Genomic DNA, 23,303 nt, shown 5'->3' with positions numbered 1-23,303 from the left:
GCCCCCGACTCGACCAGCGGAAAACTAACACTACAGGGAGGACTCCCCGGCGTCTGCGAGCCCGTGAGTAGCCAGAGTTGACCCCCCTGAGCACCCACAGCAACGCCTGCAGAGGAAATTCAGAGGCTCCCCCTGACCGCGACTGCCTGTTTCAAGGAACCCAACGCCTGGAAACAGCACTGCACCCGCAGCCCCCAGGACCTGAAGGAACCGAACTCCAGTGCAGGAGCAACCCCCAGGCGACCCTCTGCCTAGCCCAGGTGGTGACTACCCCCAGAAGCCCGCCCTGTGCCTGCCTGCATCGTTGAAGAGACCCCCAGGTCTCCCCATTGATTCCTATAGGAAACCCAACGCCTGTTTGCACTCTGCACCCGGCCGCCACTGTGCCACTGAGGGTGTACTTTCTGTGCCCGCTTGTGTCCCCCCCCCCCCCCCCCGGTGCCCTACAAAACCCCCCTGGTCTGCCCTCCGAAGTTGCGGGTACTTACCTGCTGGCAGACTGGAACCGAGACACCCATATTTCCATTGAAGCCTATGTGTTTTGGGCACCACTTTGACCTCTGCACCTGACCGGCCCTGAGCTGTTGGTGTGGTAACTTTGGGGTTGCCTTGAACCCCCAACGGTGGGGTACCTTGGACCCAACTTTGAACCCTGTAAGTGTTTTACTTACCTGTGAACTTAACAAATACCTACCTCCCCCAGGAACTGTTGATTTTTGCACTGTGTCCACTTTTAAAACAGCTTATTGCCATTTTTGTCAAAACTGTACATGCTATTGTGATAATTCAAAGTTCCTAGAATACCTGAGTGAAATACCTTTCATTTAAAGTATTGTTTGTAAATCTTCTTACTTTGAAATAGTATATACAGAGCCAACTTCCTACACCATTGCTCTCCGACTTCGCCCCGTCGCTCTGCCGATGCGTCGCGAGAAGAGCGTCCACTCACAAGTTCTCTGTTCTCGGAGTCTGGGTCGGATCTGCGCTTCCCCGAGTTTGCCGGAGCGACCCCCACCCAACTTAGGGTTTTATGAGGCCATGCTCCTCATATTTGGGTGGTCCGATACGACGCCTTCAGGCCCAAGGGGTTTGGCTGAGGGGGCCTTCGGGTTCTGCGCCGGCGGCTTCGGCTCTGGCCACCTCCGGATCCGTGCACGGATCTGCACCGGCGCTGGTTGCACCCTTGACACCTTCCCCGGCGCCGGGTCGATCATCGCCGCTCCCGACGTCGGTAGTGCCCGTTATTGACATAGAGCCAATTCTTATCCCTGACGACTCGGAGTCGGAGCGGCGTCGGCCGACGCCGGCTTCGACTTTGATGGGGCCTATTCGCCCCAGGTCAGATTCTGACCCTTTTTCTTATGGGTACGAATATGGGGAGGGATTGGAGGGGTCCCTGGACCCTTATGAATACCAGGATGATCCTTCAATTGACTGGGCTCAGGAATTGGGCGAAGCCAGTGGTCTGGATACTTCTCCTGATACTGGCATGCTGTCTCCTCCTACCGTGGCTACGGCGGAGGGAGCAACTTATGGTATGGTGGTCAGTAGGGCAGCTGAGGTCCTTGGTCTCGAGCTTCCGACTGTTGAGGTCCGGTCTAATCTCCTTACAGAGGTGCTTCAGCCTGGGGCTTCTACTTCAGAACCCGTTTTGCCATTTAATGAAACCCTCACCGATGTCGTTTTGTGTACATGGTCCAAACCCAACAAAGGGACTCCTGTGAATAGGACTATCTCATGCAGCTATCGGCCTGCTCCGAATGATCCTAAATTCCTCTCCCAACACCCTGTGCCTGAGAGTCTTGTTATCCACGCTTCCTCTTCTTCAGGCGCATTCCCTTCCACACCTCCGCATATGGAATCCAAAAGACTGGAACAGTTTGGCAAGAAGTTGCTTTCTTCCTCCAGTCTCGCGCTGCGGTCTGTGAACACCGCATGCCTTTTGGGCCGCAATACCACTCTTTGTGGGATATGGTTGCGCAAGTCCTGCCGCAGATTCCGGAGGAGGCTGGTGCTATCGTCTCCCAAGTTGTGACCGATGAGAGATGTGGCGAAGTCACAATCCGTTGTGGGCTGGACACAACCGACTCTCTGGGCAGATCAGTTGCTATGACGGTGGCCTTACGATGCCACGTCTGGTTACATATTTCTGGTGTTTCTGGGGATGTCCAACAGTCACCTACGGACATGCCCTTTGATGGCTCCCGGCTCTTCGGAGACAAAGCGGACTCGGCCCTGGAGAGATTCAAGGATTCCGGGCTATGGCTCGGTCCCTTTCTTTCCTCTGCTCCTCTCCCACCACAGTCTGATTTTCTCCCCTTTCGTGGCCACGGAAAGGGCTCCCTGTTGATTCCTCCACCCAGTCACCGTACCGCGCATGCTGAATCCCACGTGGCCGTGGGACAGGGAACCAGAGGTCTGCCCAGTCCACCTCTGCCGCCACTGCAGCCTCCAAACCCTCCTAGTCCGTCCCCACACTCCTGTCCAGTTGGTGACCAGATTCGCCATCACTTGCCCCACTGGGAAAACATCACCACAGACAGTTTGGTTTTGCAGATGGTTCGAAAGGGCTACTCCCTTCCTTTTGAATCTGTTCCACCACCCATGCCACCATCCTTCAATCACCTTCCAGAGGATCATTTGGTGCTTCTCCGCCAGGAAGTCGCAGCTCTCTTGGCCAAGGGAGCTTTAGAAAAGGTCCCCGTGCCAGAAGTAGGTTGTGGTTGTTATTCACGCTACTTAATGATACCAAAAAAGGACAAGGGCTTACGTCCTATCCTAGACCTTCGGGACCTAAACTACTTCCTCAAGAAGGAGAATTCAAAATGCTCACTCTGGCTCCGGGTTCTGTCTGCCTAGGTCCCAGGAGACTGGTTGGTAGCGTTGGACTTGCAGGACGCTTATTTCCACATCTCCGTCCGGCTCGCCCACAGACGTTTCCTACGATTCGTGGTAGGTCATGAGCACTTTCAGTTTACTGTGTTCCCCTTCGGCCTTACCAGCAATCCTCGGGTGTTCACGAAAGTGATGGAAGTGGTTGCAGCTCATCTGCGGAGGTTAGGGGTCTCAGTCTTCCCCTACCTCGACGACTGGCTGTTAAAGGCGGACTCGCCCCAGAAAGTCATCTCCCACCTTCAGACAACGGTGAACCTCCTGCACACGCTGGGGTTTACTATAAACGAGCCGGAGTCACACCTGACTCCCTTTCAGTCGCTCCCTTTCATCGGAGCTGCTCTGGACACATTGCAGTTTCGGGCTTATCCTCCCGAAAAGCGTGTCCGAGACATTCAGGCTATGATTCCGATCTTTCGGCCTTGGTCTTGCCTTTCGGTCAGACTGACTCTGAGGCTGCTGGGCCTCATGGCCTCCTGCATCCTGCTAGTGACACATGTCAGATGGCATATGCAGGCTCTGCAATGGGACCTGAAGTTCCAGTGGGTGCAGCATCAGGGGAATCTCTCCGACCTGGTCCAGATCTCGGAGGGGACTACGAAAGACCTGCAGTGGTGGCTTTGGAAACCGCATTGGGTCCACGGCAGATCCCTCTCCCTTCCCCAACCAGAGCTATCTTTAGTGACAGATGCGTCACTTCTGCGTTGGGGCGGCCACCTGGGAGAGGCGGAGATCAGAGGACCCTGGTCTCCGGTGGAGTCTGGGTTCCATATCAATCCGCTGGAGCTCCGGGCGATCAGGCTTGCATTGAAAGCATTCCTTCCCTCTCGCAAAGGGAAAGTGATGGAGGTGTTCACGGACAATACTACCGCCATGTGGTTCTCCAACAAACAGGGTGGAGTAGGGTCCTGGACCCTTTGTCAGGAGGCACTACGCTCTGGACACGGCTGGGACATCAGGGCATTACCCTGATGGTTCAACATCTGGCGGGCTCCCTCAACGCCAGAGAGGACAAACTCAGCTGTCGATGCACAGCCGATCACGAATGACGTCTCCATCTGGAGGTGGCACAAGGTCTCTTTCAGCAGTGGGGAGAGCCTTGGTTAGATCTGTTCGCCTCCGCAGAGAATGTGCAATGTCAGCTGTTAAGCGCGTTGGAGTTTCCAAGGCGGCACTCGCTTGGAGATGCTTTTCATCTCGAGCGGAACTCTGGCCGCCTTTCCGCCTATATGTCTTCTGCCTAGTGTTCTCAAGAAAATCAGGAACGACCGGGCCCAAGTCATCTTGGTGGCTCCGGACTGTGCACGGAGAGTATGGTATCCAGAGCTATTGAGCATGTCCATCGATCCTCCACTCAGACTGCCTCTTTGGGCGGATCCTCTGTCGCAGCATCAGGGGACAGTTCTTCACCCGAGCCTGTCCAACCTCCGCCTTCATGCGTGGAGTTGACGGCTTTTTGCCCTTCCACCCTAAGTCTGCAATGTTATCTTGGCAGCCAGGCGTACATCAACCAAGACTGTATATGACTGTCTTTGGAATAAATTTGTGGCATGGTGTACCAACAAATCTGTTGATCCCCTTCCTGCCCCTCTATCCGAGGTTCTTCTGTTCATTCCTTCTTTGACCCAGCAGGGCTCTGCTTTGGGCACCCTTATCTGCCATTTCGGCCTTTCTTAGGCTACCTGATCAGCCCTCACTCTTTAAATCTCCTATTGTGAGTAGATTCCTAAAAGGGCTCTCCCATTTATTTCCTCCCACTCCATATATCATGCCTCAGTGAGACCTTAATCTTGTACTTATTTATTTAATGTGTACCTCCAGTGAGCCAATGCATAATTGTACCTTGCGGCTCCTAACCTTCAAAACTGTCTTTCTGGTCGCTATCATCGCAGTGAGCTTCAGGCCCTTTCCTCAAAAACTCCATACTTATCTGTGCACCCTGACAAAGTAGTGTTGCGCACTAGGGCTTCCTTGCTTCCTAAGGTGGTTACGCCCTTTCATGTAGGCCAGTCCATCACTCTGCCTACTTTCTACACACACCCACATCCTTCCCATGAGGAGGAGAGACTCCATCGTCTGGACCCAAAAAGAGCGTTGGCGTTCTACCTCAATCGTACTAAAGATTTCTGGGTGGATGATCAACTCTTCGTTGGATATGTGGGTGTGAAAAAAGGGAAGGCAGTGCAAAAGCGTACCACCTCTTGATTGGTGCTTCTTTGCATCAAAATGTGCTACGCCTTGGCCATGAAAAACCCCGGAGGGCTTACGTGCTCATTCTACCATAGCAACTGCTGCTTCCACTGCGTTAGCACATGGAGTTCCTGCCCTGGATGCCTGTTAGGCAGCTACGTGGGCGTCCCTGCACACGTTTGCTAAGCACTACTGCGTGGACAGTCTGGTCTGTCAGGATGGCTATTTTGGTTGTTTGGTCCTGCAGGACTTCCTACTATGATCCTGGTTCGCAGCCCACCACAGAGGATGGCATTGCTTGGGTATCTATTCTAAGGTAAGGAATCTGCAACTAGAAGTGTCTATCAGATGTACAAGTTACTTACCTTTGGTAACTAAATATCTGGTAGAGACATATTCTAGTTGCAGATTCCTTACTTTGCCTTTTTTAATGCAACCCAGGTCTCTCCAGATGGCGGAAATGACTGACACCCCCTATCCTGACCCCACTTTTGATGGCAGCACAGGTGGGAAAAATAGTCAGATTAGGATGGGTGCCCACCTCATGCCAGTCCTACCACTAAGTTAGACGAGCTGAATGGACCCTACTGTTTAAATTCCTCCATTTTGTCCCAGCGGAAGTGGTCATAAGAAGGGTGTAGTCTAAGGTGGTCAGCCCATTAGCTAACACCTGGCACTCCCTAAATTGAGTATTTAGGTTGCAGCCCTGAACCCTAGCACTCAGATTCCGGTGACCTCAAAGAAAAGGGCACAGAGGAGTCATACCTGCAGAAGAGGAAAAGAAGAAGCAGCTGACTTGGTACCAGCCCCACCAGCCTGCCTGATGACATCAACGGACTCTGCCCAAAAAGATGGCTCGTCCTGCAGCTGAGCCTCCCAGAAACCCAGGAGGACCACCTGCCTTCCACAAAGACTCAAACTTGTGTGAGCAGCGGATCTGCTCTGTAATAAAATCTCAGGAAAGGACTCTGCATCCTCCGGCAACAGCAAAGACGCGACACTCAAAGTGACCTCTGCACCCGACATCCACGACTTGAGGTAAAGCCAGCCAGGTTTCACAGCTGTCTAGAGTCTGAGTCCACCAGGGTTTCACCCCTCGTCGATTTCCCCCAAGCTGCCTGCAGCCTCTGCATGCAGGCCCCCTCTCCTGCTGCCTTGTGGTGAGAGAAAACCTGACATCTCCAGCAACTACTGCACCTGTCACCCACAAAGCAGTCTGAGGTGGGTCACCGATACCAACGATGTCCCCCAGCTCCCCTGAGCTTGAATCCACCCGGTTCTGGGGGCTGCAGGTGCAGTGCTTGGTCCAGGCAGTCGCGGTCAGGGGGAGCCCCTGGATGCTCTCTGCTGGCATTGATGTGGGGGTGCAGTAGGGTCGACTCTGGGTACTCACGTTGTCATAGTCGCCTGTGAGTCCTCTCTGCGTTGGTTCTCCTGAACTCAAGCCGGGGGCATTGGGTGTAGAGTGGGAAGTCTTTCAAAGTTACAAAGTTGTTGCAGTTTGTGAACAGTGCTGCTGTTCTCGGGCGTTTCTTGGTCCTCAGAGGTTGCTGGTCCCCTGTTGGATGCGTCGCTGTGCAGGTTCTTTGAGTCTGGAGTTGGGGCCAAGTCAGTTGTCGTCTCCGTTGTCTCTGCAGGGCTTTCAGGTCAGCAGTCCTTCTTTGTGTAGGTTGCAGGAATCTGATTTCCTGGGTTCTGGGTCGCCCCTAAATACTAAATGTAGGGGTGTGTTTAAGTCAGGAAGGCAGTAGCCAATGGCTACTGTCCAGGAGGGTGTGTACACCCTCTTTGTGCTTCCTCCCGGAGGGGAGGAGGGGCACATCCCTAATCCTATTGGGGGAATCCTCCAACCTCAAGATGGAGGATTTCTAAAGGCAGGGGTCACCTCAGCTCAGGACACCTTAGGGGCTGTCCTGACTGGTGGGTGACTCCTCCTGGTTTTTCTCATTATCCTCTCCTGCCTTGCCGCCAAAAGTGGGGGCAGTGGCCGGAGGGGCGGGCATCTCCACTAGCTGGGATGCCCCGGGGTGCTGCAGCAAAAGGGGTGAGCCTTTGAGGCTGTCGGCCCTGTGTTACAGTTCCTGCAGGGGGAGGTGAGAAGCACCTCCACTCAGTACAGGGTCTGTCCCTGGCCACAGAGTGACAAAGGCACTCACCTCATGTGGCCAGAAACTCGTCTGGTTGTGGCAGGCTGGCAGAAACTGGTCAGCCTAGCACTAGGAGTCGGACTGGTATTCAGGGGGCATCTCTAAGATGCCCTCTGGGTGCATTTTACAATAAATCCCACAATGGCATCAGTGTGCATTTATTGTGCTGAGAGGTTTGATACCAAACTTCCCAGATTTCAGTGTAGCCATTATGGAACTGTTGAGTTCATGTTTGACAAACTCCCAGACCATATACTCTTGATGGCTACCCTGCACTTACAATGTCTAAGGTTTTGCTTAGACACTATAGGGGCATAATTCTCATGCAGATATGCCCTCACCTGTGGTATAGTGCACCCTGCCTTAGGGCTGTAAGGCCTGCCAGAGGGGTGACTTACCTATGCCACAGGCAGTGTGAGGTAGGCATGGCACTCTGAGGGGACTGCCATGTCATCTTAGTCATTTTCTCCCCACCAGCACACACAAGCTGTGAGGCAGTGTGCGTGTGCTGAGTGAGGGGTCCCCAGGGTGGCATAATACATGCCGCAGCCCTTAGAGACCTTCCCTGGCATTAGGGCCTTTGGTACCAGGGGTACCATTCACAAGGGAAATTGTGGGAACAAAGGTAGAGTTTAGGGAAAGAACACTGGTGCTGGGGCCTGGTTAGCAGGGTCCCAGCACACTTTCAATCATAACAGGCATCAACAAAAGGCCAAAGGTCAGGGGGTAACCATGCCAAGGAGGCATTTCCTTACAACCCGGAACAGCGATTCCGTTTTTCATGGGCTCTCCTGGGCCCAGGGTGGATCCTGGCCTTTATTCCTATGGGTATGGATATGGGGATAGTGTAGAGGTGTCGCTGGACCCTTTAGAATACCAGCTTGACCCTACCATGGACTGGGCTCTGGATTTGGGTGATGCCAGCAGGTTAGACACCCCCCTGACGCTGGCATGCTTTCTCCACCTACTGTGGCTACGGAGGAGAAAGGATCATACTCTATGGTGGTGAGAAGGGCTCCTGAGGTTTTGGACCTCGAGCTTCCTTCTGTGGACCGAGGTGCGTTAGCCTGGGTCTCCAATTCAGAATTCCTTCTTCCCTTCAATAAATCCCTTACGGATGTCCTTCTGGGTACCTGGTCCAAACCCAGCACAGGGGCTCCTGTGAATAGGACAGGTGCCCGCCGCCACCTTTGGCCTGCGCCGACCGACCCAAAATTCCTGACCCAGCACCTACGCCTGAGAGACTTGTCATCCAAATTTCATCATCCTCTGGTGCATTCCTTACTGCTCCCCCGGACGGGGAATCAAAAAGACTGGATAACTTGGGGAAGAAAATGTTTTCTTCCGCCAGTCTAGCGTGGCGGTCCGTGAACACTGCATGCCTTTTGGGCATGCTCCCATACTCTCTGGGATACGGTCACGTATGTGCTGCCTCCAGTCCTCGGAGGAGACCCGGTCCGTTCTCTCCCAAGCCGTTACGGACGGGAGTGAAGCAGCAAAGTTTTGTTGTGGACTGGATATACCCAACTCGCTAGGCAGATCGGTTGCATCGGCAGTGACCTTAAGGCACCACGCCTAGTTTAGGACGTCTGGCTTTTCTGGAGATGGCCAGCAATCCTTAATGGACCTGCCCATTGATGGCACCCATCTCTTCGGAGAAAAAGTGGACTTAGCGCTCGAATGCTTTAAGGATTACAGGCTACGGCTTTGTCAAGAGGCTTTTCACCTCTGGACATGGCTGGAACGCCAGAGCATTTCACTGGTGGTTCAACATCTGGCACGCACTCTGAACATCAGAGCAGACAAACTCAGCTGTTGATGCATAGTCGGTCACAAATGGAGTCCGCATCTGGAGGTGGCGGAAGGTCTGTTTCAGCAGTGGGGAGAGCCTTGGTTAGATCTGTTCGCCTCCGCAGAGAATGTGCAATGTCAGCTTTTTTGCGCATTGGATTTTCCAAGGTGGCACTCACTCTGCGACGCTTTTCGCCAGAAGTGAAACTTAGGCCTCCTGTACGCCTTCCTGCCACTTCTGCCCAGAGTTCTGAAGAACATCAGGCACGACCAGGCCCAAGTAATCCTGGTGGCTCCGTACTGGGACATCAGCGCACCGGGGTGGCGCCTATATACAACTGTGACGTCAACAGGTGACCATGATGCCAATCACTCATGTGGAATTGACCAACGTCACCTGACGATGCAACAGGGTACTGCTCGAAGAAGAATCTCCGGATCCAGTTTCACGCCTGGGGGAAATTCTAAGGTAAGGAATCTGCAACTAGAATAAGTCTCTAACAGATATATTGTTGCCGAAGGTGAGCAACTTGTATGATTGTGCTTTTGGTCATTAGGGTTTAAGTAGAATGAAGGGAGGAAAGTACTTACTCATCTCTGACTTGATGTTATTGCTGCATTGCACCAAACCTTCCTTGGCTCTTTTCTTGTTCTGAGCACATTGAGACTAATATATTTTCCGCTAGAAGAGTGGATGTTTAAAATTCTTCAGTTGATTCCTCTCTTCTAGCCCCAGTCTGACCTTTATAACATGGCTTTTTTCTGTCTGCTGGGCCTCTTTGCACAGTTTGATTTTGTGATACTTGAGGACAGTTTGTCAATGAGAGTCCTTCAGTTGGAACAGATATTCAGTGGAATGGGTTTAGTGGAGACCTTTCAGGCCTAGTATTTTCAGACCTTCTTTGGTGCCTAGTGTTGGCACACAGGAACACATGGTATCTTCTGTGCGACGCATCATGGGAGAGACACTAGGCCAACTACCTGAGGGCAAAAGTCTCCATCATTTATGACTGCAAACTAAAGCAGGATGATCTGTTTGGATCAAGAGAAGGCAACATTGCTCTGACTTTCCTTGTACTGTTTTTGAAAGTCTTAGGAAGGTTAGGTTGCTGCATGCTTTTTAAATGTGTCCCTGATGTTCTTCTGATGGTTGTTATCACTGACAGTCCTTAACTTTTAAAAACGGTTCTAGGAGCAATACAATTTCTGGACCAACCTGTGTATGACGGATCGTTCTTTGCATCAAACTTTGATACAATTTGGAAGGAAAGAAGCTGACTGAGGGATTCAGGTGCATTGCTTTTGAGGTTCATCTTCTCCTCCAGTTCTTTCAAGAGGCCTACCTGTTCTGGATATTTGCCACTATGACATGTGCCTCGGCTAATAATTTTATGAAGCGTTACTAGTTCAAAACAGGTTTAGGAGATCGCAAGCTGTTGTCTTCTGGCCTTTTGCAGTTTCTTCTATAAATGGGTCACCTTCCTCTCTGTTTAAATGATGTACAGCTACAAGTGCTTTCAATAAACGAGTATGTGGAAATAAATATGATTTTGTAAAATAAGTCCCTTGCCTTTGGGCATGGTTGTTCATATGACTGCACAGTCCCACTGCAAATTAAAATGTTAATCTTGTCTGGGTCTGTGTCTTGGGTTGAGTTGCGTATAGATTTCACAGGTAATACCTTTTCTTTTAACTATGTCTGACTTCCTTGCCTCTGTGTTCTGGTGAGTTAAGGCTGTGTTAACATCACATGACTTGGGTAGATTCTATCTGCCGTCCTTGTATCACTTCTGGTAGTGATACTGTAGCATCTCAACTCCTTCAGTCACTCTGGCACAAAGGCAATCTGACACCTGAAGAGTAATCTGCTGGATGGCTGAATATCCATCAGAAATAATGTTATATAAGTTAAGCTATTTCCTCATCTAGATCACAAGTATACACACACAGTATCTTTCTGAATGATTTATGGTGTCACTGCAATGCATAACATTTATTATTTCCTCATTCTTCCTGTTGTAGAATGTGCGCTTAACCCTGCTGCGGATTGCATTTGACTCTCTTGTGTGGAATGTTCAGCCTTGCCAGAAGACAGTCACTCATCTATGCTGGCCTATGCTCAGGCAGGTATGTCAAGCGGCTATGAACAAAATTGCTGTGTCAAGGGAATGAAGAAAATAGAAATTAGGGATGGGCTCTGTTATTAGGGAGCATTGTAAATTGTGTGATAGGTGACGCATAAAACATTGCTGTATATCAAAACAAACATTGACAGAGCCAGTGGCTCTCACCTGTGACACCTATTGGCTTTCCCAATGTTTGTGTTTCCTTTTCAGATTGCTGATGTGTGTGCGCTCATAGGCCATCTTGGAAAGATATTCCTTATTGCAAACAAAAAACAATTCCAAGATGGCCACCGTATATGGATACACACCCATGGTAGCTATCTTGAAATAATTTTTTTGTTTTAAGAAAATCATCCTAAAATGGCCACTTTGCATGTCTGCGCTCACATAGCAGTCATCTCCGAATGATTTTTCTTAAAGCATAAGAAAAAACGTTTGGCATTTGTGGCTGTAGATAATCTTAATGTTAAATGGATTTATAAAGCACACAGTATCCAGGAGTGTCTAGGGGCTGAGCTGCTGACCCCAACAAGACGTAGCCCATTTAGCAGTTGGAAAGCCATGTCCTTAAGGCCTTCCAAAAAGTCATAAGATTAGGTAATTCCTTGATTTCAATAGGTAACGAATTCCATTTTCTGGGAGCTAATGAACGAAAACTCCTACAGCACCAAGATACTTTCTTTATTCTGGGGAAACAACAATACTTAGACTTTACTGACCGAAGTGTTCTAGATAGAATATAATGCTCCAGACATTCCTTCATAAAAGATGAATCCATACCATGTAGAGTTTTAAGGGTGATGCATAATAATTTAAAGGTGGTTCTTTTCTTGATTGAGAGCCAGTGTAATTTTCTTAATGTTATACAGGCGGATTGGAATTTGGGAATTTTTAAAAGAAGCTGCGCCACCGCATTTTACCCATCCTGTAATTTATTTAGTAGTTGTTGCTATGGGCCAACGTAGAGGCTGTTGCAATAATCTAACTTAGAAAGAATGAGGAGAGTAACTACCATCTTTTGTAGTTCTGGCGGAATATAAAATAGGATTTTCTTGAAAGTTTTCAGCCCATAAAAAGCTGAAGAATTAATTTATTTGGTCAGAGAAAGTCAACTAGTCATTCAGGACAATACCGATATTTCAAGCTTTCTTCACCGGGGCTGGGAGTGCCCCCAGCTCTTTGGGCCATCAGGTCAACGACCAAAAAGCCATATGGGAACCAAATAACAGAACATTGGTTTTAGCAGAGTTTAGTTTTAAGCAGTTGCAGTCCATCCAGCTGTTAACTGCTAGCATGCAGTCTTGAAACTTGGGCCCAATGCTACAATCATTCTTGGTCAATGAGACGACAATCTGTGTGCCATCTGCATAGGAAGTCAGAGAAACCAAAAGAATGAATGAGGTCAACCAAGGGGGTCATATAGACATTAAACAGAGTGGAACTCAGGGATGATCCTTGAGGCACCCCACACAGCAGCTGAAAGGGATGAGAGACAAAATCATCCAGGGCTACTGATTGTTTGCGGTTGGATAAAAACGATCTTGAAAGGTTCAATGCCATGCCATCTATCCTAATCTGAGCAAAGATGTTGAGAAGTAGTTAATGATGTATGGTATCAAAGGTTATGAATAGATCAGGTAGTATGAGCACTGCGTTGCCGCCACTATCCATGGTTGCTCTTATTTCTTCCATGACTTTAATCATTGCAGTTTCTGTGCTAAGCCCTGGACTGAATCGAAACGAAGTGTCATCAGCAGGTTATGATCATCTATATACCTAATTAGTTGTTTATTCTTAATTTCCTCCACAATCTTAGATGGCAGTAGTAATCTAGAGATAGATCTATAGCTGCTTGGGTCTAGGACGTTGAGATTGTTTTGTTTTTTTGAGAAGGGGAAGGAGTTGGGGCCCTTTTCCATAGCAAAGGATAATGGCCTCCTTTAAACATTAGAGTAAAAATTTCTCTTAAACGCACTGCAGTGGGATGCTGGGCAAGGTTGTGCGGAGAGCCTAATTTGGCCAATTTGATGAGGTCTATCTCCTCAACTTGGGGCATTATAAATTCCCAGAAGGGGGTCTTTAATGATGGCTCGGCAGAATGTAATTCATCCTTTCTAGCTGGAGGCCTGTAAGAGGGGAAACTGTTTTGGTCTGATGTTGCAGCTGGCATTTCCTTAAAACTCATAAAGGCGGACTTCGAGCAAGAGGAAATACTGGGATCTGAAACAGAAGCTGGTCTTTCCATTCCTGAGGTAGAGGTGTAATTAGTAAATCTATTATAAGTTAGTTCTACATTATTTTGGAATGCATCTGCCAGGGAGTTACAGAATGCTTGAGTATTACCTGTCGTTCTATCAGTTAGTGGGGTAGAGAGTTTAACAATTGTGTTAAACAATTCCTTAGTAGAACTTTTTGAGGATTCAATTTTATATTTGAAGTAGCAGGTTTTTGCTTTGACAATCATGATTTTATACTCCGCTGTAGGAAGCTGGCTCTGTATATAGTGCGCACAGAGTCCAGGGATTCCCCAGAGGCTTAACAGAGGCTAGAGTAGATAATACTAATGCTTTCTTTTGTGGTAGTGTGGTCGAGCAGTTAGGCTTATCAGAGGGTAGTGCAAAGCATTTGTTGTACACACACAGGCAATAGAAGAAGCACACACTCAATGACTTAACTCCAGACCACGGGTTTTTATGTAGCAAAAATATATTTTCTTAATTTATAGAACCACAAGATTCAAGTTGCAGGTAAGTACTACAATATATTCGTATTTCACACATATATCAATAGGACTTTGAAGTTGATAAGTTATACAGTTTGGAAATATTGGCAATTATCTGATTTAAAAGTTGACACTTAGTAGCAGGAATATGCTAAGCATGTGTGCCACTGGGTCAGCGCGTATACCACTGCGTCAGCATACCGTGAGTACTGACATCCCCATCCTGCCACCTGAAAAACATTTGACTCTTATCAAACATAAGGCTTCCAGGCCACCACTGCCAACAGGCCACGGTCAGCACCTACAATCTGACTCTGATGCCCCACCCTCTGGCTCAGCACCGAGACATAAGACAAAGGTGACTACTTTGGTGCCTAGTCGACCAGTTCTACCTTTGAAAATGGCCACTTCAGCGCTGACCTCTTCGGCACCGAAACAGAGTCTTCTCGGTTCTGAAGGTTTCCAAACCAACACTGAAATCTGGATTGGGTACTAATGTGGAACCAATTCTCCACAGCATGCAGGTGAAACTCGATGCCCATCAGAAGCACATTCTTATACAGCCTTACACCAGGCGTATTCTGGCTAAAACTGCTTTCTACACCACCTTCATCCAAGCACCAACTTTCTTTTGAGTAGGCCATTGGTCTACCATTGCCAAGTAAGTAGAAAAAGACCGATAAGACTACCAGCCCCTTGCACCCTCCTCTGACCTCCACAACCACTACCTCCTCCACATTTACCCTCTCCCCTTCACTCTCACAGTGATCCATTAGATATCACTCCTCAGGGCTCCCCACATTTTTACACTGGTGGCCATGGGACAGGGGATGATATGCTTAATGCACCACTGCGTACTGATCTTTGGTCAGCTTACTATGTTGACCCACCATGGGATAATGATCCTGACCTGTACCCTGCTAGGCCCTCTCCTCCTGATGACAGCACCTCCAATCAGGAGCTTATTGGCAGGCCACAACACACCACCATATACCATTACATAAGTAACATATTGAGAAGGATTTTCTGTTTGAAATCCTTTCTACATCACATAGGGCAGTAGAATACCTCCCTTTGCTTAACGGTATTTTAAGACATGAGCATTATATTTTTAAAGATCCTGCGCGAGCCCATATACACACGCAGGGTAGATAAAATTATAAGACTTCACCATCTAATCCTATCTATAGCAGAAGGCAAATTCCACCTGACTCCTTGGTTGTCTCCAGTGCTGGTAAACAAGCCAATTCCCAGGCTGCCAGTGACCTTCCACCTATGGATAAAGAGAGCAAGCTTACTGATGCTTCTGCAAAGCGAGTTGCAGTGCAGACAACAACACAAAGGGAGGAGGCAAAGGTGCTTCCTCACATGATGCTGCACCCGCCACAAAGAAGTGACTCCCTTTTCCTCCCCCCAAACATTCCACACCTGTCGGGACAGGACTGAAACAGTTCTTCCCCTCGTGGCGATCCATAACATCGGATCAGTGGATCTTGAACATTATCCATCATGGTTACTGTCTGGAGCTCATCAATATACCTCCAAACATTCCACCTCACACCCACAGGTTCTCTCAGGAACATCTAACAGTGTTCAAGCAGGAAGTTCAGGCTCCCTTACTCAAAGGAGCTAGAGAACCCATCCCTATACAGCATCAACAGTCAGGAGTATACTCTCTTTATTTACTAACCCCCAAAAAGGATGGATCCTTATGGCCAATCTTAGATCTACAGCCATTAAATCATTACATTCTGTCAAAGCATTTCCATATTGTCACCGTCCAAGATGTGATTCCACTTCTACAACAAGGGATTTTCCTTTTAGCACTAGGCTTAAATGATGTCTACTTTCACATTCCCATACACCCAGCGCATCACAAATACCTCAGATTTGTGAAAACAGGCAACCATTACCAATTCAAGTTTCTCCCTTTTGGAATCATTCCTCCACCCCAAGAGTTCACAAAATGCTTAGCAGTACATTTGAGAATTAAAAACATCCACGTTTTTCCATATCGAGATGACTGGCTCATCAAAGCCAGCACTCTCCCATTGTGTCTGCAGCATATCCAAAGTACAGTAGACTTAGTACATCAGCTAGGCTTTACCATCAATTTCCAAAAATCTCACCTTCAGCCTCTACAAACTCAATGCAACACAAATACACAACTTTCAGACACTAATACCGCACTTCCAACCCATTGAACAGATCAGTCAGAAATGTGATGAGACTTCTGGATACGATGGCTTCAGGCATTGCCATCATGCCGAACGCATGTTTACACGTGCGTCCATTGCAGGAATGTCTGGCACAGAAATTGTCTAGGTCACAGGGTCAGTTGGAAGATCTAATATTGGTAGACAGTGGCATTTATTGTTCTCTGCAGTGGTAGAACACAAACAACCTGTTAAAAGGGCGGCCTTTCCTTGACCTTGTTTCCCATATCACACTGACATGGACACATCACAGGCCATTTGGGGTGCTTATCTACAGAATCTCACAGTCCAAGGTCTCTGGGATCCCAAACACCAGGGTCTCCACATTAACTACCTAGAGCTTCAAGCTGTTTACCCCACCTGATCAGAATGCTTTTACTGGTCCAGATGGACAACATAAAAAAAACAATGGGTGGGGCACATTCTCTACAGTTATCATGCCTATCTCAGACAATTTGGCGCAGGGCTGTCCATCACAACATCCATTTGTTAGGGCAACATCTTCCAGGAACACACAACAATTTTACCGACTGTCTCAGAAGGATGCAGCAACAAGTCCATGAGTGGGAACTCTGCCCATGAGTTCTACTCCCCTACTTCCAAAAGTGGGAGTTTACAGAAATAGATCTGTTTGCAACTGCAAACAATGCAAAATGCCCAGACTTCACCTCCAGGTTCCCACACCCTGATATAAGGGCAGTGCTCTATGGATGAAACCGGTCAGGTATATTTGCCTACGCTTTTACACCTCTTCCTCTTCTTCCGTTTCTGGTTCGGAAGCTCGGTCAAATATCCCTCACACTAATACTAGTGGTTCCCACATGGGCCCGACTGCCCTGATTCAAAGCACTATGCAAACTATCAGTAGTTCCTAATGAGAAGCTATCCCTCAACGTACACCTTCTCATTCCATGGAGCACCATGAAGAAATCAGGCACCCATATCCTAAGGAACTCAACCTAGCAATTTGGCTCCTGAGGTCATAGAATTCGGTTCTCAATCTCCCACCTGACTGTTTGACCATTCTTAAAGAAGCATGCAACCCTACTACTAGAGCATGTTATGCAGCTAAATGGAGAATATTTGTGCGTTGCTGTCATATTAACAGTATCAATCCACTTAAGGCAACAACACAAAACATTGTTTGCTACTTGCTACATTTATACCGTTCTGGCGTTGCGTTCACACCCATATGCTTAAACTTAGCAGCAGTGACTGCCTACCTTCAAAACAGGCGTCTGTCTTTGTTTAAGATACCAGTCATTAAAACCTTCATGGAAGTTCTTAAGAGGATTTCCACCACAGGTTCCACCAGCACCTGCTTGGAACCTTAACGTTGTTCTCACACGACTTATGGGTCCACTGTTTAAACCACTACACAATTGATTCCTGTGTAGGTTTTCCTTTCTCATTGCCATGACTTCAGTCAGACGTGTCAGTGAGCCCAAGGCATTAAGGTTAGAACATTTCTTCCAACTACATAAAGATAGGGGAGTACTTTACACAGACGTTTATTCTTCCCAAAGGCGGTCTCCCATTTCCACCTTAATCAATCAGTGGAATTACCTGTGTTCTGCCCTCACCCAGAATCAGTTGCAGAAAGGGATCTTCATACATTAGATGTTAAAAGAGCTCTTAGGTTACTACATTGACAGAACTATTTCATAAAACCAAACAATGTTTTGTTGCTTTTTTGCCCCCTCACAAGCAAAAGCCCATGTTCGATGGCATCTGTCGCTGTAGATACGCATGTTTTGCATAGCTCGCCATCTGGTGTTGGGCCGGAGTGTTACAAGTTGTTTTTCTTCGAAGAAGTCTTTCGAGTCACGGGACCGAGTGACTCCTCCTTTTGTCCCATTGCGCATGGGCGTCGACTCCATCTTCGATTGTTTTTTTTCCGCCATTGGGTTCGGACGTGTTCCTGTCGCTCCGAGTTTCGGAACGGAAAGATAGCTAATTTCGGAAGATTTTCGTCGGTATTGTTGCGTTCGGGATCGGCGTAGTTAGATTCAACACCGCGTCTAAGATCGAAGAGCTCCGGTGCCCTTCGGGGTAATTTTTTCGATCCCCCGTCGGGGCCTGGTCGGCCCGACCGCGTGCAGAAGGACGCCGATGGAACGGACCCCGTTCCGTTTCTGTCCCAAATGCCACAATAAATACCCCTATACAGACCAACACTTGGTCTGCAACCTGTGCCTGTCACCTGAGCACACTGAAGACACCTGCGAGGCCTGTCGTGCGTTCCGGTCCCGAAAAACACTCCGAGACCGTCGAGCCAGAAGACTTCAGATGGCGTCCGCGCCGACAGCCCACCGGGAGTTCGAGGAACAAGAAGAGGAGGGAACCTTTTCGATCCAAGAATCGGACTCCGAAGGATTCGACGATACACAAACCGTGAGTAAGACGTCGAAAACCACTCAGAAGAAGATTTACAAGGCCCAGGGGACGCCACTGCCACCAGGCCATGGCTCGACCCATAAATTCGGTGACCGACCGTCGGCACCGAAAAAGGCCCAAACAGTGCCGAGATCGTCCGACTCCGGTCGAGACACCGGCACGCAGCCTTCTCGGGACCGAGAAAGTGCTGGAGACAAGCATCGACACCGAGATACCGGTGTAGACACGGCTCGACGCCGAGACAGCGGCACCGAAGAAGATCGACGCCGAGAGGTTTCGGCCCCGAAAAAGAAAAAAGTCACCTCGGAGCTGAAAAGAGATGCAGACAGGGTTTTGGTGCCAAAACAAACTGCAACCGACCCAGTTTCAGGCTCTTATACAGAAGAGCACTCGCTAACCTCCCAAATGCAAAAGCATAGGTTTGAGGAAGAGCTACACTCAACTGATGTAGACCATACGCAAAAGCGTATTTTCATACAGCAGGGGACAGGAAAAATAAGCACCCTTCCCCCTATTAGAAGAAAGAGAAGATTGGAGTTCCAAACTGAACAAACACCACAAACAAAAGTGGTGAAAAAAGTTACCCCACCACCCTCTCCTCCACCTGTGATTAACGTCTCACCAGCACAAACTCCATCACCTTCCCCAGCTCGCACCACTATGAGCCAGGGTGACCAAGATCAAGACGCATGGGACTTATACGACGCCCCAGTGTCAGATAACAGTCCGGAGTCATACCCTACGAAGCCATCTCCACCAGAGGACAGCACTGCGTATTCTCAAGTGGTGGCAAGAGCAGCACAATTTCACAATGTAAGCCTCCACTCAGAACAGGTCGAGGATGACTTTTTATTCAACACACTCTCCTCCACCCACAGCTCCTACCAAAGCCTGCCTATGCTCCCTGGTATGCTCCGGCACGCAAAGGAAATCTTTAAGGAGCCGGTCAAAAGTAGGGCAATCACACCAAGAGTGGAAAAAAAGTATAAGGCGCCTCCTACAGACCCGGCTTTCATCACTACACAGCTGCCACCAGACTCTGTCGTTGTAGGAGCAGCTAGGAAAAGGGCCAACTCCCACACATCTGGAGATGCACCACCCCCAGATAAAGAAAGCCGCAAGTTCGATGCAGCTGGTAAGAGAGTCGCAGCACAAGCTGTAAACCAGTGGCGCATTGCTAACTCCCAGGCACTACTTGCGCGCTATGACAGAGCCCATTGGGATGAGATGCAACATCTCATTGACCATCTGCCCAAGGACCTACAAAATAGGGCAAAACAAGTGGTTGAGGAGGGACAGACCATTTCCAACAACCAAATCCGCTCCTCCATGGACGCTGCAGATACAGCTGCACGGACAATTAATACATCTGTAACTATCAGAAGGCATGCATGGCTCCGAACGTCTGGATTTAAACCGGAGATTCAGCAAGCAGTTCTCAATATGCCTTTTAACGAAAAAGAACTGTTCGGTCCAGAAGTGGACACAGTGATTGAGAAACTCAAAAAAGACACGGACACTGCTAAAGCCATGGGCGCACTCTACTCCCCGCACAGCAGAGGGAATTACAGCACATTCCGTAAAACACCCTTTAGAGGGGGGTTTCGGGGTCAGAGCACACAAGCCAGCACCTCACAGGCAACACCGTCCAGTTACCAGGGACAGTACAGAGGAGGTTTTCGGGGACAATATAGAGGAGGGCAATTCCCTAGGAATAGAGGAAAATTTCAAAGCCCCAAAACCCCTACTACTAAGCAGTGACTCACATGTCACTCATCCCCTCCACACAACACCAGTGGGGGGAAGAATAAGTCATTATTACAAAGCATGGGAGGAAATCACTACAGACACTTGGGTTCTAGCAATTATCCAACATGATTATTGCATAGAATTTCTACAATTCCCTCCAAACATACCACCAAAAGCACAAAATTTGACAAAACATCATTCCAATCTCCTGGAGATAGAAGTGCAGGCACTATTGCAAAAGAATGCAATCGAATTAGTGCCAAACACACAAATAAACACAGGAGTTTACTCACTGTACTTTCTGATACCAAAGAAGGACAAAACGCTGAGACCAATCCTAGACCTCAGAATAGTGAACACATTCATCAAATCAGACCATTTTCACATGGTCACACTACAAGAAGTATTACCATTGCTAAAACTACACGACTACATGTCAACTTTAGACCTCAAGGACGCGTATTTCCATATACCAATACACCCATCGCACAGGAAATACCTAAGGTTTGTATTCAAAGGAATACATTACCAATTCAAGGTACTGCCTTTCGGATTAACAACCGCACCAAGAGTCTTTACCAAATGTCTAGCGGTAGTCGCTGCACACATCAGAAGGCAGCAAATACATGTGTTCCCATATCTAGACGACTGGCTAATCAAGGCCCATTCGTTAATAGAGTGCTCAAATCACACAAATCAGATCATACAAACCCTCTTCAAACTAGGGTTCACCGTCAACTTCACAAAATCCAACATTCTGCCGTGCAAGGTACAACAATACCTAGGAGCCATAATAGACACAACAAAAGGAGTAGCCACTCCAAGTCCCCAAAGAATTCAAAATTTCAACACCATCATACAACGCGTGTATCCAACACAAAAGATACAAGCAAAGATGGTATTACAACTCCTAGGCATGATGTCTTCATGCATAGCCATTGTCCCAAACGCAAGACTGCACATGAGGCCCTTAGAACAGTGCCTAGCATCACAGTGGTCTCAAGCACAGGGTCATCTTCTAGATCTGGTGTTAATAGACCGCCAAACTTACCTCTCGCTTCTGTGGTGGAACAACATAAATTTAAACAAAGGGCGGCCTTTCCAAGGCCCAGTGCCACAATACGTAATAACAACAGATGCTTCCATGACAGGGTGGGGAGCACACCTCGATCAACACAGCATACAAGGACAATGGAACGTACATCAAACAAAACTGCATATAAATCACCTAGAACTTCTAGCAGTTTTTCAAGCACTAAAAGCTTTCCAACCAATAATAGTTCACAAATACATTCTCGTCAAGACAGACAACATGACAACAATGTATTATCTAAACAAGCAAGGGGGGATGCACTCCACGCAGTTAAGCCTGCTAGCACAAAAAATTTGGCGTTGGGCAATTCACAACCAAATTCGCCTAATAGCACAATTTATACCAGGGATCCAAAATCAACTCGCAGACAATCTCTCTCGAGATCACCAACAGGTCCACGAATGGGAAATTCACCCCCAAATTCTGAACACCTATTTCAAACTCTGGGGAACACCTCAGATAGACTTGCTTGCGACGAAGGAGAACGCAAAATGCCAAAACTTCGCATCCAGATACCCACACAAACAGTCCCAAGGCAATGCCCTATGGATGAACTGGTCAGGGATATTTGCTTACGCTTTTCCTCCTCTCCCTCTCCTTCCTTACCTGGTAAACAAACTCAGTCAAAACAAACTCAAACTCATATTAATAGCACCAACTTGGGCAAGGCAACCCTGGTACACAACGCTGCTAGACCTATCAGTAGTACCCTGCATCAAATTGCCCAACAGGCCAAATCTGTTGACACAACACAACCAAAAGATCAGACACCCAGATCCAGCATCGCTGAATCTAGCAATCTGGCTCCTGAAATCCTAGAATTCGGGCACTTACAACTTACCCAAGAATGTATGGAAGTCATAAAGCAAGCCAGAAGGCCATCCACCAGGCACTGCTATGCAAGTAAATGGAAGAGGTTTGTTTGCTACTGCCATATTAATCAAATACAACCATTACACACAACTCCAGAACATGTAGTGGGTTACTTGCTTCACTTACAAAAATCTAACCTGGCTTTCTCTTCCATTAAAATACACCTTGCAGCAATATCTGCATACCTGCAGACTACCTATTCAACTTCCCTATATAAGATACCAGTCATTAAAGCATTCATGGAGGGCCTTAGGAGAATTATACCACCAAGAACACCACCTGTTCCTTCATGGAACCTAAATGTTGTCCTAACTAGACTTATGGGTCCACCTTTTGAACCCATGCACTCCTGCGAAATACAGTTCCTAACCTGGAAGGTTGCATTTCTCATCGCCATTACTTCCCTAAGAAGAGTAAGCGAGATTCAGGCGTTTACAATACAAGAACCTTTTATACAACTACACAAGAATAAGGTCGTCCTAAGGACTAATCCTAAATTTTTGCCAAAGGTTATTTCACCGTTCCATCTAAATCAAACAGTGGAACTTCCAGTGTTCTTTCCACAGCCAGATACCGTAGCTGAAAGGGCACTACATACATTAGATGTCAAAAGAGCATTAATGTATTACATTGACAGAACAAAGAACATCAGAAAGACTAAACAACTATTTATTGCATTTCAAAAACCTCATGCAGGAAACCCAATATCAAAACAAGGTATAGCCAGATGGATAGTTAAATGCATCCAAATCTGCTACCTTAAAGCTAAACGACAGCTGCCCATTACACCAAGGGCACACTCAACCAGAAAGAAAGGTGCTACCATGGCCTTTCTAGGAAACATCCCAATGCAAGAAATATGTAAGGCAGCCACATGGTCTACGCCTCACACATTCACCAAGCACTACTGTGTAGACGTGTTATCCGCACAACAAGCCACAGTAGGTCAAGCCGTATTAAGAACATTATTTCAAACTACTTCAACTCCTACAGGCTGAGCCACCGCTTTTGGGGAGATAACTGCTTACTAGTCTATGCAAAACATGCGTATCTACAGCGACAGATTCCATCGAACTGAAAATGTCACTTACCCAGTGTACATCTGTT

At 47.9% G+C, this 23,303-nt stretch overlaps 1 protein-coding gene across 2 annotated transcripts in view; it reads left to right on the top strand.

Annotated features, from left to right (window-relative positions):
* Positions 1-23,303, top strand: part of LOC138296807 (exportin-5-like) — a 1,394,731-nt gene that overhangs the window by 1,235,312 nt on the left and 136,116 nt on the right. For both annotated transcript variants that reach the window (XM_069236253.1, XM_069236252.1), the window contains one exon: positions 11,043-11,147. In XM_069236253.1, the coding sequence (XP_069092354.1) occupies positions 11,043-11,147 (105 nt within the window). The remainder of the gene's footprint in view (positions 1-11,042; positions 11,148-23,303) is intronic.

This window comes from Pleurodeles waltl, chromosome 5 (genome assembly GCF_031143425.1).
Source record: "Pleurodeles waltl isolate 20211129_DDA chromosome 5, aPleWal1.hap1.20221129, whole genome shotgun sequence".
Classification (NCBI taxonomy): Eukaryota; Metazoa; Chordata; class Amphibia; order Caudata; family Salamandridae; genus Pleurodeles; species Pleurodeles waltl.
The sequence above is the reverse complement of the archived record's forward strand: the minus strand, read 5'-3'. Positions and strand labels throughout refer to the sequence as shown.